This window comes from Phymastichus coffea, unplaced genomic scaffold (genome assembly GCF_024137745.1).
Source record: "Phymastichus coffea isolate CEN01 unplaced genomic scaffold, Cenicafe_Pcof_1.1 PCOF00070, whole genome shotgun sequence".
Taxonomy (NCBI): Eukaryota; Metazoa; Arthropoda; class Insecta; order Hymenoptera; family Eulophidae; genus Phymastichus; species Phymastichus coffea.
In genome coordinates, this window is record NW_026706881.1 from 277318 (window position 1) to 289871 (window position 12554).

The following is a 12554-nucleotide window of genomic DNA, read 5'->3' on the forward strand; positions in this document are numbered from 1 at the left end:
AGCACAGTCGCGTCGCGATTCTTCTTCTCGTTGCGCGGCCGCTGCCGACGACGTTGCGACGAGCGCGCGCGCTAATTGGCCCCGCGAGCTCTCGCGTGCACGCCGATGAATATGCATCGTCCCGTCGAATTAGAGCGAGCAACGAGTCTCTCGTAACGCGCCAGCGCCCTGCCTCCGCGCTCATTTTTATCGCGCTCTCTCTCTCTCTCGCTCGCGCTCTCGATCTCCCATTCGCCCGAAACGTTGCGATTAATCTGTCGAGGCCACGGCTCGGGGCAGCGTCAATAGCGCGATAACTCGGCGAGTCCGCGACAGTTTCTCCAATCGGCGCGAGTCGCAATTGCCGCCGACGGCTCCAAGCGGAACCGCTCGGATTTTTGCGTGACCTCCCGGCCGCTCGGCGTGCCGTGCTCTCGGCGTTGCATCGTTAGCGCTCTACTGTCCTCATAAAGTGCCCGTGGCTCGCGACGACCGAACGCGCTCGAGCCGACCTCGTCGCGAAAACAAGCGGCGATCATCGTCCCTTCTTCTCGCTTCGAGCGACGTCAGCGCGAAGCAAGCAGCGACCAGGGAGGATGCGCCTGAGTCGACAGCAGCAGCAGCAGCAGCAGCAGCAGCAGCAGCATCAGCAGCAGCATCAGATCAGCGACGACGAGGACGAGGAGGACACGTGTCCAGCAGCAGCCGCGGGCATCTGTCCGTCCTGCCGCCTCGCCGTCAACAAGGACACGGGCCGACACAAGTACGTTTCCACGCATGCCGCTTCGAGCCGCGCGCGACGGCACGATCAAAGCTCGCGAGCGTCGCGAGTATGAAAGCACTCGAGAGCCCGCGCGAGCGCTGTGTACACACGCTTTCACCCTCGCGAGCTGACTCTTCCGCGGGAGCACTCTCTCGCTCTCTCGCTGAGCGCCGAGGGGAACCGCGCGCTTTTCCCTTCCGCCCGATTGATCGCTTGCTTCTCGCCAGATTCGCTGCGGCAACACGGCACTGACGCGCTCAAGGCTGCGCTCGGCGCTCGTGCGACATCTCATTGAAATTTATTGCCCGGCCCGTCGCGCTCGCAATTATTTCCTAGAAGTGCCGCTTCGACGAGCCACCGGTCTGCCGTTCAACCGCGAAACGCCTGCACTGTCGACACCGTGCGATCTCCAAAGTACAGCGCTTAGCGCGACAATTTAGCGCGCGCGAGAGAGAGAGAGAGAGAGCGAGGGAGGGAGAGGAAAAGCTCGCGGACCAGGCGCGGGCGCTTTAGCGAGCGCGGCACGCAAAGGCGATTTTCCACTTGGCGTCCATTAACGAGGCGAAAAAAAGCCGAGCGCTCTTAGTCCACCAAGTGGCAACGGAGCACCGATTGAAAGCGAGCTATAACGAGCGCAGATGGTGCATGGGCGGCAATGACATTTGGCGGACGAGGATAAGGTTCATGCTGCTGATCCCCGCGGTCATACTACCGCTGACGATCATCGTCATCGCCCTGTCCAAGTCCACTGTGGTCGGCAAACTGTCGATGCGCAACAGCCAACCGCAGCAGCAGCAGCAGCAGCAGCAGCAGCAGCAGCCGGCGCCGCCGCCGAGCGCCGATGACGAGCGCGCCGCCGGCTTTATACGTGAGGAGCTTGACCTTCGATTTTCAGCGCGCGAAGGCTGACCGAGCGACGAATGCCTGGTGATTCACAGCGGGAGCGCGCAGCGACTACGTCAAGCACGCGGAGCTGAGCGTCCGCGCGTTGCAGCCGGACCTGCGGACGAGCTTCCTGCCGGCGGAGTCCCTCGACGCCCTGTGCTCGCTGCAGCGGCGAAAGCGCGACAGCCAGCGCCAGGTAAAAGCCCGCGCGTTGCTCTTTTCTCCGAGACGCCTCGTTAGCCGCGTCCCACATTCCCGACTCGTCATTCTTTATTCCATTGGTCCGCAGCGAGCAGCGCCGGCTTCAATCGACGCCGGCGCCACCACCACCACCACCAGCGCTGCCGCCACGAGGACGTCAAAAGGGCAAGCGGCGACGTCGCCTCGGCGGCATTCAACGGCTGTGGGAGCGGACCTGAAAAGCGAGCAGCCGCTTCGGGAACTGCAAGTAAATTTCTCACGGTAGAACGTCCGAAATAAAAAAAAAAAAAAAAACTGTAAAAGAAAGAGCAGAAAAATGAACGAGCTCTTTTTTTCTTGCTTCTAAAGCCGCCTCTCGCTTCGCTCTGTCAGCTCGGCAAAGCGCTCGCGTGCACCGCCTCGAGAGCTTGCGCTTCTATTTGGGCCGCGCGCGCGCGCGCGCTCGGCTCACCGGCGGCGCGCATTAGGAAATGCATGTTTTTCCGTGGCCGGTCTTTTCGCGGGCACGAGGCATTTGTCCGCTTTCTTCCGTGGGCGCTCCGAGGCTTGATTGCGCTCTTTTCTTCCGCGCGCGCGCTCGGAAAACTGTTTTGATGCGCCCACGCGGCGGTTGCTCGCGCGTCACCTCGTCGCCGTCTGCGCCGTTCCGCATCGCCATCCTCCTGATCGAATGCCACCAGTCGATTATTCGCTCGATCGGCGCGGTAGAATTAACGGTGCCGCGCAGCTGTGTCAATGGTTGGACACTCGATTATCGTTGTTATCGCCACTGCGAACCAGCGCACTCCAACCTTTTGACATTGGACTCGATCGGCGACGAATACTCGCGTCACTCCGATAAGTTTAACTCGATTCAAATGTTAAATTCTTCCGAAGCACGGCTCGTTTGTTGCTCGTATGACGCGTTTGTTGATCGAAACAAGCAGAAGTTGATCGAGACAGGAAGGCTCGCGAGATAGCTAGCAAAAGTAAACGAGTTTGCTTTGCCACTCGAGGTAGTCGAATGTTTCAAGCAGACTCGTGAAATCGAGATAGGCAAATAAGAGATCGACTCGATTGCAGGACTAGGCCCGCGAGAAGCAGCGCCTCGTCGGAGGAGGACACGGAGGAAGAGGATTGCATCGAGGAGGACGGCGACTTGGAGGAGGATGAGATCGCGGACGAGCGAGAAGAGGATTCCGAGGACTCCGAGGACGAGGACGAAGACGCGCAAGTGGAGCAGCAGGAGGAAAAGCGCGGTGTCGCGGTGCACTGGCGCACGCGATCGACCGTCGAGAATTTCGACGTCGACAAGAGCCACAGTCGCGAGGACGACGACGACTCCGCGGTAGGACGCTCCCTCCTTTCTCTCTTTCTCCCTCTCTCTCTCTCTCTCTCTCTTATCAAGGAGAGCCAATTACCTTTGAGTCGAGCGCGCGCGGCTCTTGGAGCGCATCGTGTCCTCGTGTCCTCGTGTCTCTGTGCATCGCGTCTTTCTTCCTGTTTTCTCTTTCGTTCTCGGGCGGTTGGCAAGCTGCCCCCCTCCCTCTCTCCCTTTTCCATCGAACCGTCCTCGATCGATCTGATCGAGCGATGCGTTCGCGTGCTTTCACGGGTAGCCCTACAGCGTCGAGGACCACGAATCTATGGATTATCGTGCCTTTTGGAGGAGCAACTGGGACGAGGACTTCATTCGCAAGGCTCAAGGTACGAAGCTTGCCGAGACAGAGCTGTTCCACATCCATACGTTTACTCTACACCGCAGCTAAGATGATGCTGAAGTACATGGACAGAACGGTAGCGGCGTGCGACGACTTTTATCAGTACTCGTGCGGCAACTGGGACAAGTACAACAGCATCCCCGAGGACAAGACGGGCTACGACGTGTTCGAGACGCTGCGCGAGTCCCTCGACCTCGTGCTCAAGCAGCTGCTCGAGGAACCGGTGTCCAGTGCCGACGCGTACGACGCCAGCGCCGTTCGCAAGGCCAAGAACCTGTTCGACAGCTGCATGAACAGCGGTGAGCGGGCGGGCGACGAGCGACCGAGCGCGGGGCAGCGCGACTAACCGGCTGTGTGGCCCAGGGATACTGGAGCGCCGGCTGGAGCGGCCGCTGCTCGAGTTGCTGGACGACCTGGGCGGCTGGCCGATCATAAGACCCGAGTGGGACTACCGTAGGTTCGACTGGCTGCTGCTCGTCGCACGGCTGAGACTCTACAGCAACGACATCCTCATCTCCGAGTGGATCGGGCCCGACATCAAGAACAGCGAGCAGTACATCATCCAGGTGGGGGAACGTTATCTTTCGGCCACGCGCGCGCGGACGCTAATCGGCTCCTCGCGCGCTCGGCAGCTCGATCAGACGAGTCTCGGCTTGCCCACCAAGGACTACTACCTGGAGGCCTCCAACACCGTCTACCTGATGGCCTACAAGAACTACCTCGTGACGATCGCCAGCCTGCTCGGCGCCTCGCTCAAAAGCGCCAGCCTGCACGCCGAGGAGCTGGTCCGCTTCGAGATTCAGCTCGCCAACGTGAGTACCCGCGAGCGCCGCCTCTCGTTCGCCACTCGTTCACGCCCAGGCCCCGGCAGATCACCCTGTCGCCGAGCGAGCGGCGAAACTCTTCGGAGCTCTACAGGCGGATGAGGCTGGACGAGCTGCACGCCCTCATACCCGAGATCGACTGGCACAGATACCTGTCGCTCGTCCTCGATCGGCCGGTCGGTCTGTCCGAGCCGGTGATGGTTTTCGCCACCGAGTACCTGCAGAACCTGGTCAAACTGCTGTCGCGGACGCCGCCGAGGTACGCGCGCCACCGGCTAGTCTTCGGTCCAGAAATGCGGATTTACTTTCAGGATAGTGGCCAATTATCTGTTGTGGCGCTTCGTGCGACATCGCGTGAACAATCTAGATGATCGGTTTCAAGAGGCCAAGCAGACCTTCTACTACATCCTGCTGGGCAGAGAGAAGGCGCCCTCGCGTTGGAAGAACTGCGTGGCCCAGGTTAACTGGAACATGGGCGTGGCGGTCGGCTCGATCTTCGTGAGGAAGTACTTCGACGAGACGAGTAAAAACGACGTAATCTTCGCCAGCGCCGAGCGACCGCTCGACTCGCCTGGACTAACGACCATTGCCTCTGCTCGCAGACGCTGTTCATGACGCGAGAGATACAGAACGCGTTCCACGAGCTGCTCAATCAGTCGCCGTGGCTGGACACCACCACCAAACGGCTGGCCAGCGAGAAGGTCAAAGCGATGCAGCTGCGGATCGGCTACCCGGACTTCATCTTGCATCCCAGCGAGCTCGACCGCCAGTTCCACGATGTGCGTTTGACCGGCTGTCGAGCGCGACGGCTCCCCTTGGCTTCGATCTAATGCATAACCGTTTCGAGCGCAGGTCCACATTCACCCGGACAAGTACTTCGAGAACATCTTGAACATGCTACGCCACACGACGCGGGTCGAGCACGACAGACTCGGCACTCCGGTCAACAAGACCCTGTGGAACACTGGTCCGGCTATCGTCAACGCTTACTACAATCGCAACAGGAATCAAATAAGTAACGAGCGCGAGTTCTGCTGGCCCGACCACGCGTCGCCTGTCTCTATCTTGAGCGTCCCACTGTTGCAGCCTTCCCGGCGGGGATACTGCAGCCGCCGTTCTATCATCGATACTTTCCTAGGAGCCTCAATTATGGCGGCATCGGCGTTGTTATCGGCCATGAAATCACTCACGGCTTCGACAATAAGGGCCGCATGTTTGACAAGTTTGGTAACTTTCATCGATGGTGGAGCGAGGCAACTATCAATGAGTTTGAGCAGCGAGCTTCGTGCTTTATTGGTTAGCTATGCTTTAGTTTTGCTTAAAGTTTCACTGGCGCAACGCTTCATTGATTGAATGCTGGATTCTGCTGCCGTTGGAAAGCTCCTCGCATGGAAATAAGTTGCAATGTCGGTTACTTTGATTTTTAGATCAGTACAACAAATACATGGTAAAAGATGTAGCTTTGCAAGTCGACGGCTTCAATACTCAAGGTGAAAATATTGCCGACAACGGTGGTATCAAGCAAGCTTTCCGGGTAAATAATATATTCTTAAAATCAATTTAAAAACAAATTGATAAATAAATAAGTATCGTCACAAACTGATTCAGTCAAATTTTAATAAAACAGGCTTACGAGAAATGGTTATCGCAAAACTCGGACGCCAAAGAAAGTTTGCCAGGTATCGACGCAACTGGTAAGCAACTTTTCTTCCTCAACTTTGCGCAAGTTTGGTGTGGCTCGATGCGGCCCGAGGCGATGCGACACAAAATCAAGACGGATCTACATTCGCCTGGCCGCTTTCGCGTGATTGGCACTCTGTCGAACTTTGAAGAGTTCTCAAAGGCTTTTAATTGCCCGTTGGGAAGTCCTATGAATCCTGTGAACAAGTGCCTCGTTTGGTGACTTCCAAATTGCCTAGACTTTTTTTTATCTTCCTTTCTCGTTTAGTTTTCGAGCAATAATCGCTTCGTGCTCATCGCCGAGCAATAATCAAAACATGAAATAGTTTTTAATAAATCGCTCATAAGCCATGACAAATATTTCAAACTACATCGCGTCATATATAGTAAAGAAACTCGAATTTATTATAAAGCTCACATATACAAACAAGTAGTCTAACGCGCGTACACTAGGCAGTCTTCTCCTTGAAGCCTACAACTTTACGTAATTTGCCCCATAACGAGGGTAAATAGCCCTGCTTCTCGATGCGTTTGAGCACCAGCCGCTTGGTAGAAATGTTGTGCAATGGACCAAAGGCCAACGCTACTGCCGTACATGCTAAGCAAATTACGTTGTATGGCATGCTGAAATCCGGCGTTGGTAGACTTATCAACAATGTTTCGGTGCGCAACTGTACCAGATAGCCTTCGCGCGTTGCGTTAAATCTGAAAAATCGAAACGTAAAATCTGATTTATAGCAAACCGTGATGAAATATTTTTGGCAACAAATTTCGTACTTTCACGTTTATTACAGCATTTTTAAATATAAGATATACGTGCAATATATGTTTAAACGCCCCTTTTTTAACGTAACTATAATACTTTAACCACTCGTCATAACACCAATGCTTTGCTTAAAAAAATGAAAAACGAAAAAAAATATAAGTAACTTACGTTGACGTTATTGTACTGCCTTCCTGTGGCAAAGCAGTATAATTTCTAGCGATGGGCAACAGTGCAGTTATTACTGCAGGTCCCATGTAAAATCCATGATTCGCGTCTGGCGGATATTCTTGCCACTTTAGGAACATATACTCGATATCCACGGAGAACTTTGTTACCGAACGCGCTGGTAAGCGTAGGACTAATTCTAAATAATATGGCTGTTGCCTTTCTTTGCCAGGAATGTATCGTTGAGCCACTGCAAGCAAATAATATTTTATTGAATAAATAGAAAATGAGAAACTTTTCAGCTACTTCTTAATGCAAATCTTACGTGGTTTTATGTCCACTCCATTGCACGTTATTTTCATTGAATGTAAATACAATGGTAAATACCAAGGAACATTTTCCAACAAAACTACGTCTATATTCTGCCAGTGATTGTTGTAAAGCTTTGTTACCAGAGATCCCTTCTCCTGTCCATAGCCTGCACAATAGTGATTAGTATGATGATTAAACATCTTCATTAAAATTATTTTATGTATTTGTAAGTGTAAGAATAAAAATTACTGTAAAACAACCATAGAATTTTTATTTACCTATAATGTATCTATTTGCATAGAGAATTGATGGATAATTGATTCCAGAAGACTTTTGCACTTTGTGTACTGTAGCAATACTGAAAGCTCCATCAATCGTATTTGATCTTACATCATAAATTGCATATTTATTTTCTTGTCCTCCTCTTAGACTGGTTGTTATTCCAGATGGTGGAGGTGATATTTTATAAGAGTGAGTAGTACCATTACTAGTGAGGTCCACATATATATTACTTAACGTTGCAAGTGGACATGCACTTCTTAATCCAATCCCAAATAACTTGCGAATTGACCAATCCTAATATGCAAAAGTATTGTTAATACCAATTATATAGATTAAAATCTATTGATTGAATGTTTAGCATGATTTAATTTATTCACCTCTGTGTCAAATGTCACTGTATCATAAATTAGAGATACTGTTTGTCTAAGTTCCAAGGTCAACTTGGTGCACATTTTATTTTGGCATATTGAACGGAAATGAATACCTACTGAGTGATAATTGGTATTATGAATATAAGCTGAGTTTAACAATGTTGCAAGTCCTCTCTAGAAATCAGAATAATTATTATTATTAGTCCATTGTAGTGTAATTTTTGAAAATGGACAATTAAATCCATACTTTTGAATCACAAGGTAGTAATTTTTTGAATGGCGTAAGATTTTCTGTACATGCTGTTTCTCGTGGTAGAGATGAATATCTTAAATGACTAGACTTTGGTGATTTGGTAACCACTCCTGTAGGCCTAAAACTAAATTCTGGTGACAGACTATTTGATGAACTAACAAAGTTTAATGAAGCACACAATAACCCAGAGAGGGCATTTGTTAAACCTATCCACTCTTGATCAACACTGTATTAATAATAATAATAGTTGATATAAAGGATGAACTTGTATTAAGGTGATTGATGTATCAAATTATAACAAATATGATTTACTTTTTGACATTTTCATTAAACCAAGCAGAAATTTCAGCACCAGGTCCAGCATTGTAAAATGGGTATCCATATTTTTCATAATTCCAAAGACCCTCTGTTAGGGAAATATCCATTTCATCAACATGATGCCTACTTATAATCTCTGCTAATCCTCGAGGAAATAAATGTGTATGTTTCACTTTAAAAAAAAATTCAATTGTTTTACAATGCATAAACAATGATGTTATTTAAATATTATAAAAAAATTAAATTATTACTTACAAGTTTCAGCATTATTCTCAGCATTCCACAAAGTTGTAAATTGAAAGAAAGTGTAAAGATAGCCATTTGGCAGAGGTTTCAGCATCAACTCTTCATCAAATGTGTCAATTTGTGCAAACGACAAATAAATTGTGCATTGAAAGATGAAAAATATTTTTATTAGATGACTCATAATTAAATCGATAAGATTTAGTAGACCTTCTCATTCATAAAATCTCATATTTATAAATAATAATTGATCTGAAACAAAATATCGTTATCATCTGATAAGTTATATGATATTTCCAATGTTACCATTTAAGCTAAATTAACACTACTTGAATTAATTGTTATTAAAATTGACACTTTATAAGAACATTTTAAATAAAACTGTATCTTCATGTGTCAACTTTAACGAGGAAGAGTCGTATATGTAGCGATTTCATGGTCCACCTATTTTCTCACTAGATGATAGCGGCCATCCACAAGCGGTAGGAATCTCGCTTTTTGAATATATAAGCCCGCATATATAGCAATCCCATTATTCCGAACGTATGAGATAAGTGTTATCGGCTGTCGATAGTTCATAAGATTTAAAGTTCAAATTCAGTTTTGATATGTATAAAATGTTAACGGACATTAATTTCACTAAACACCAAGTTATATCAATTTCTATGTTTTACATTTTTGTCAATAGAAAATAATATAATAATAAAATGATCATAGTCATCACAAATTTTATTTCTGTTTGTCCCCTCGTTATATAACAATGAAACACGATCTTTCCATTTGTCTTTTTTTCTTCCGCTCTCATCATTAATTACTATCAAAAGTAAAATTTATTGTTTACAAATAATATGCACTTCGACGGTAAATACAATACGAAATTTTTCATTTTCCACGCTATAATCTACATGATACTCTTCATTATATGTGTAGTAATCTGTTTATCGTGTTGCAATAAAAGTGGTACAAAATAAACCGATATTTAAGAATGTTTCTTTTTAAATCGTGAAAAATGTTAAGTAGGTAAATATTTTTCTAATACTTACATTTAATACCTACATACGGAAAAATTTTGAAAACGTTAGCTACAATTATTTATTCCAAATCAGCTTCAGAAGATGAAAATGTAAAAAAAATAAAACTCCAATAGAAATGAACGATGGTGTCCGCATAAACGGGACGTTTCATTTCTGTGTTCCTATAAATTTCTTTCGAGTATCTGGATATCAAGGGGGAAGAGTGGGAGATTTTTTATTAATAAAAGAATAACATTTTTTCCAACAAAGCAGAGTGATTATTCGTTCGTAATCAATGTAATATAAAACTAATTTTAATCACGATATTTATTTTATCGGCGTGGTCTGTCTATGTTTTATAAGCCGCCGATTACGTTCCAAATTATTTTACGCTCTTTGATCGGATTGATAGCTTAATTTATGATTCTAAGTTAAATATTATGTTGTTTTTTTCTGGATTTATAAAATGTTTAATCTTGTCGTTACTTTTTAAGAAACAATGTCAAGTCAGCACAAAATGATTTGTTGGATATCGATATAAACTGTATACATTGATGTGAATTGAGTTTATTGCCATTTGTGTCTGTAAAAATTTCTATCAGATACGAGTTTATAGTAATTTATAAGTCTTGCATCAGTGCATTGTCAAACAATGCGTTTAATAATTGATATAATTAAATAAAATAAGTACAAATAGAGCTCATTCAACAATCTTATATTACATCTGCAGTAGAAATACTAGATATATCACTATTGATGTTTTTTTGGTAACAATTTTAATTAACTGAAAAAGAATTTTTTCAAGTATTTTCAAAATCCCATTGGCAGCTTTCGAGTTCCAAAGTGTTTAGTATATCTGTTATTGCCATAGTATCATTTTCTAAAATTATAAAAATTTAGAAAATTTCATTAAAATTGCGTCTAGTACATTTACATTCAAAGAAAAAGCTACCTAAATTTTGCTTAAAACGCTCGTGAAGAGGTATCACAGGATTCAAAATATCAAGAAGAGTAGTTTCAGTCCTTTTGCATTGCTTGAAAAAGGGATGTTTCAACAAATGGTGAACGCTAGGACGGTTATCCGCTTCGCGTTGAACACATTGTTCAGCTATTTCGTGGAATGTTTCAGAAAATTTACGCGTCTTCATTTCTTCAATATTTCTGTTGGAATTTTCATTTGTTTCATCTCCTAGAGCTGAAATAGTGATTGTCCATTTTAATAAATACATATTGATCGATCTAAATGTATTTAATAGAATGGATAAAAACAACAATTTTCATTTTAAAAGAACAGTGACGAATAGCATTTACATTGATCAATATCCATTGAATCAGCCTGGTAAGTAGATCTGTCAATAATGTTAGGGATAAAACCTCTAACTTTTTCAGTCAACATCAGGGTGTCTGGACAACCATGAAAAGGAACAATACCATTCGCTAATTCACATATTGTTATCCCAAGGCTATAAATATCTGATTTCTCATTGTACCCTCTGAGATCTTGCTGAAGCAATTCAGGACTCAGCCATTTGAGATTATTTGTACTTGATTTAGGAAAATTGAAAATTGTTCGTTGCCATTTACCACTCTTAACTGCTTCGCAAGCATATCGCATACCACAGATAGATGCTTCTCCAATTCCAGATATAAGAATATGACTTGCTCGTAGAGATCTAAAATATATATCACAATTAATAAATCAATGTTGTAGACTCATAGCAATTAATATATTTCTAGTAATCATTTATTTACCTGTGTATGATGCCCTTTCTGTGTAAATAATCTAGTCCATGAAGAACGTCTTTTACAATAAATGCAATTGCAAGTTCTGGAAAACCAGATGTAAAAGATTCTTGCAACAGATTACTGCATGACCCATAATTCATAAGTGGTGAAATTACATACACATCATGACCAGACACAAAAGCATTCAAATAAGCAAGAACATTTGGATGTTGAAGTTGCCTTGTGGTCACAATCTCTTGCTGAATAAGACCATAATCATCTGATTCTTTATTGTCAATGAAGTATTTTTTAATGGCAACATATGTATTTGTTGGTTTGTGATGTGCTATATGAACTGATCCAGTTTCATTGTTACTCCCATCTAAAGGCACATCTGGTTGTTATATTATGATACTCCAATGATAATACTCATTAATAACTTACCTATACGTGGCCCATAGATATAATTATTCAGATTTATATCATACATCTTAATAATTTTGCGAGCTTTTTAAAGAAAACATAAAGAGTTTTCTAGCATGTTTTAATTTCAAAACAAATGAATTTAATATTTAAGTATAAAATAGATCAGAGTAACAGTAATGAAACCTATATCATGTTGTTATTTACTAACTTGTAACCTTACATCATGGCGCCAGTTCAATGAATTAGAAATTAAATATATTTGCAAAATTCAAAGGAAAACAAGCATCCGTATATATTCAAATTATACTACGTTTGTGCATAAACTTTTTGTTTTTTTCATTGATGTATATATACATCAATTTCGATTAAAACTCAATCTATGGAAATATGTACGTTAGGTCTCTGATATTATAATGGACGCTATACTCTATGATGATGCGACTCGAATGGCAAAAGATAATCGTACGCTTTTATAAAAATCAGTTTATGAGAATGACATCGCACAGATGACGAAAATTTAAATAGAATGAAACGAGATATCTGATAAGAATAAAAATGTAAATTTAAATCTATATACGTATGTTTTTAAAAATGAAAATTATACAGGATATTATGTGCATATATTATTTTATAAACAAGTAGTAAAAT

General features: G+C 44.5%; 3 protein-coding genes across 9 annotated transcripts; 1 reads left to right on the forward strand and 2 right to left on the reverse strand.

Annotated features, from left to right (window-relative positions):
* Positions 1 to 6476, forward strand: LOC131667714 (neprilysin-4-like). Of its 6 annotated transcripts, none has more exons than XM_058941345.1 (16): positions 1 to 742; positions 1381 to 1610; positions 1681 to 1823; positions 1917 to 2071; positions 2891 to 3155; positions 3427 to 3514; positions 3573 to 3827; positions 3892 to 4094; positions 4161 to 4340; positions 4400 to 4611; positions 4664 to 4886; positions 4955 to 5131; positions 5205 to 5367; positions 5439 to 5574; positions 5780 to 5886; positions 5980 to 6120. In XM_058941345.1, exons 1-15 carry the CDS (start codon positions 576 to 578, stop codon positions 5844 to 5846), a joined length of 2664 nt encoding a protein of 887 aa, XP_058797328.1. In that variant the 5' UTR covers positions 1 to 575; the 3' UTR covers positions 5847 to 5886; positions 5980 to 6120. The 6 variants fall into 6 exon arrangements, 5 of the variants coding, with proteins under 5 accessions (XP_058797328.1, XP_058797330.1, XP_058797327.1 ...); XM_058941344.1 differs by having other exon boundaries at positions 41 to 742; positions 4194 to 4340; positions 5439 to 5648; positions 5980 to 6476; XM_058941343.1 differs by having other exon boundaries at positions 43 to 742; positions 5439 to 5648; positions 5980 to 6475.
* A 2-nt stretch (positions 6477 to 6478) lies between these two features.
* On the reverse strand, positions 6479 to 9190 carry LOC131667716 (GPI transamidase component PIG-T). Its single transcript, XM_058941349.1, has 9 exons — positions 9049 to 9190; positions 8755 to 8994; positions 8494 to 8671; positions 8176 to 8407; positions 7935 to 8102; positions 7554 to 7851; positions 7289 to 7441; positions 6967 to 7213; positions 6479 to 6737 (listed from the first exon to the last, which is right to left on the reverse strand). The coding sequence occupies exons 2-9, from the start codon at positions 8924 to 8926 to the stop codon at positions 6482 to 6484; spliced, it is 1704 nt and encodes a 567-aa protein (XP_058797332.1). The 5' UTR covers positions 8927 to 8994; positions 9049 to 9190; the 3' UTR covers positions 6479 to 6481.
* An 840-nt stretch (positions 9191 to 10030) lies between these two features.
* On the reverse strand, positions 10031 to 12549 carry LOC131667718 (STE20-related kinase adapter protein alpha). 2 transcript variants are annotated; one of them, XM_058941352.1, is made up of 6 exons: positions 12115 to 12549; positions 11925 to 12014; positions 11508 to 11862; positions 11067 to 11428; positions 10708 to 10950; positions 10031 to 10635 (listed from the first exon to the last, which is right to left on the reverse strand). In XM_058941352.1, the coding sequence occupies exons 2-6, from the start codon at positions 11968 to 11970 to the stop codon at positions 10556 to 10558; spliced, it is 1086 nt and encodes a 361-aa protein (XP_058797335.1). In that variant the 5' UTR covers positions 11971 to 12014; positions 12115 to 12549; the 3' UTR covers positions 10031 to 10555. The 2 variants fall into 2 exon arrangements, with proteins under 2 accessions (XP_058797335.1, XP_058797334.1); XM_058941351.1 differs by having other exon boundaries at positions 11925 to 12549.
* Positions 12550 to 12554: the final 5 nt, after the last annotated feature.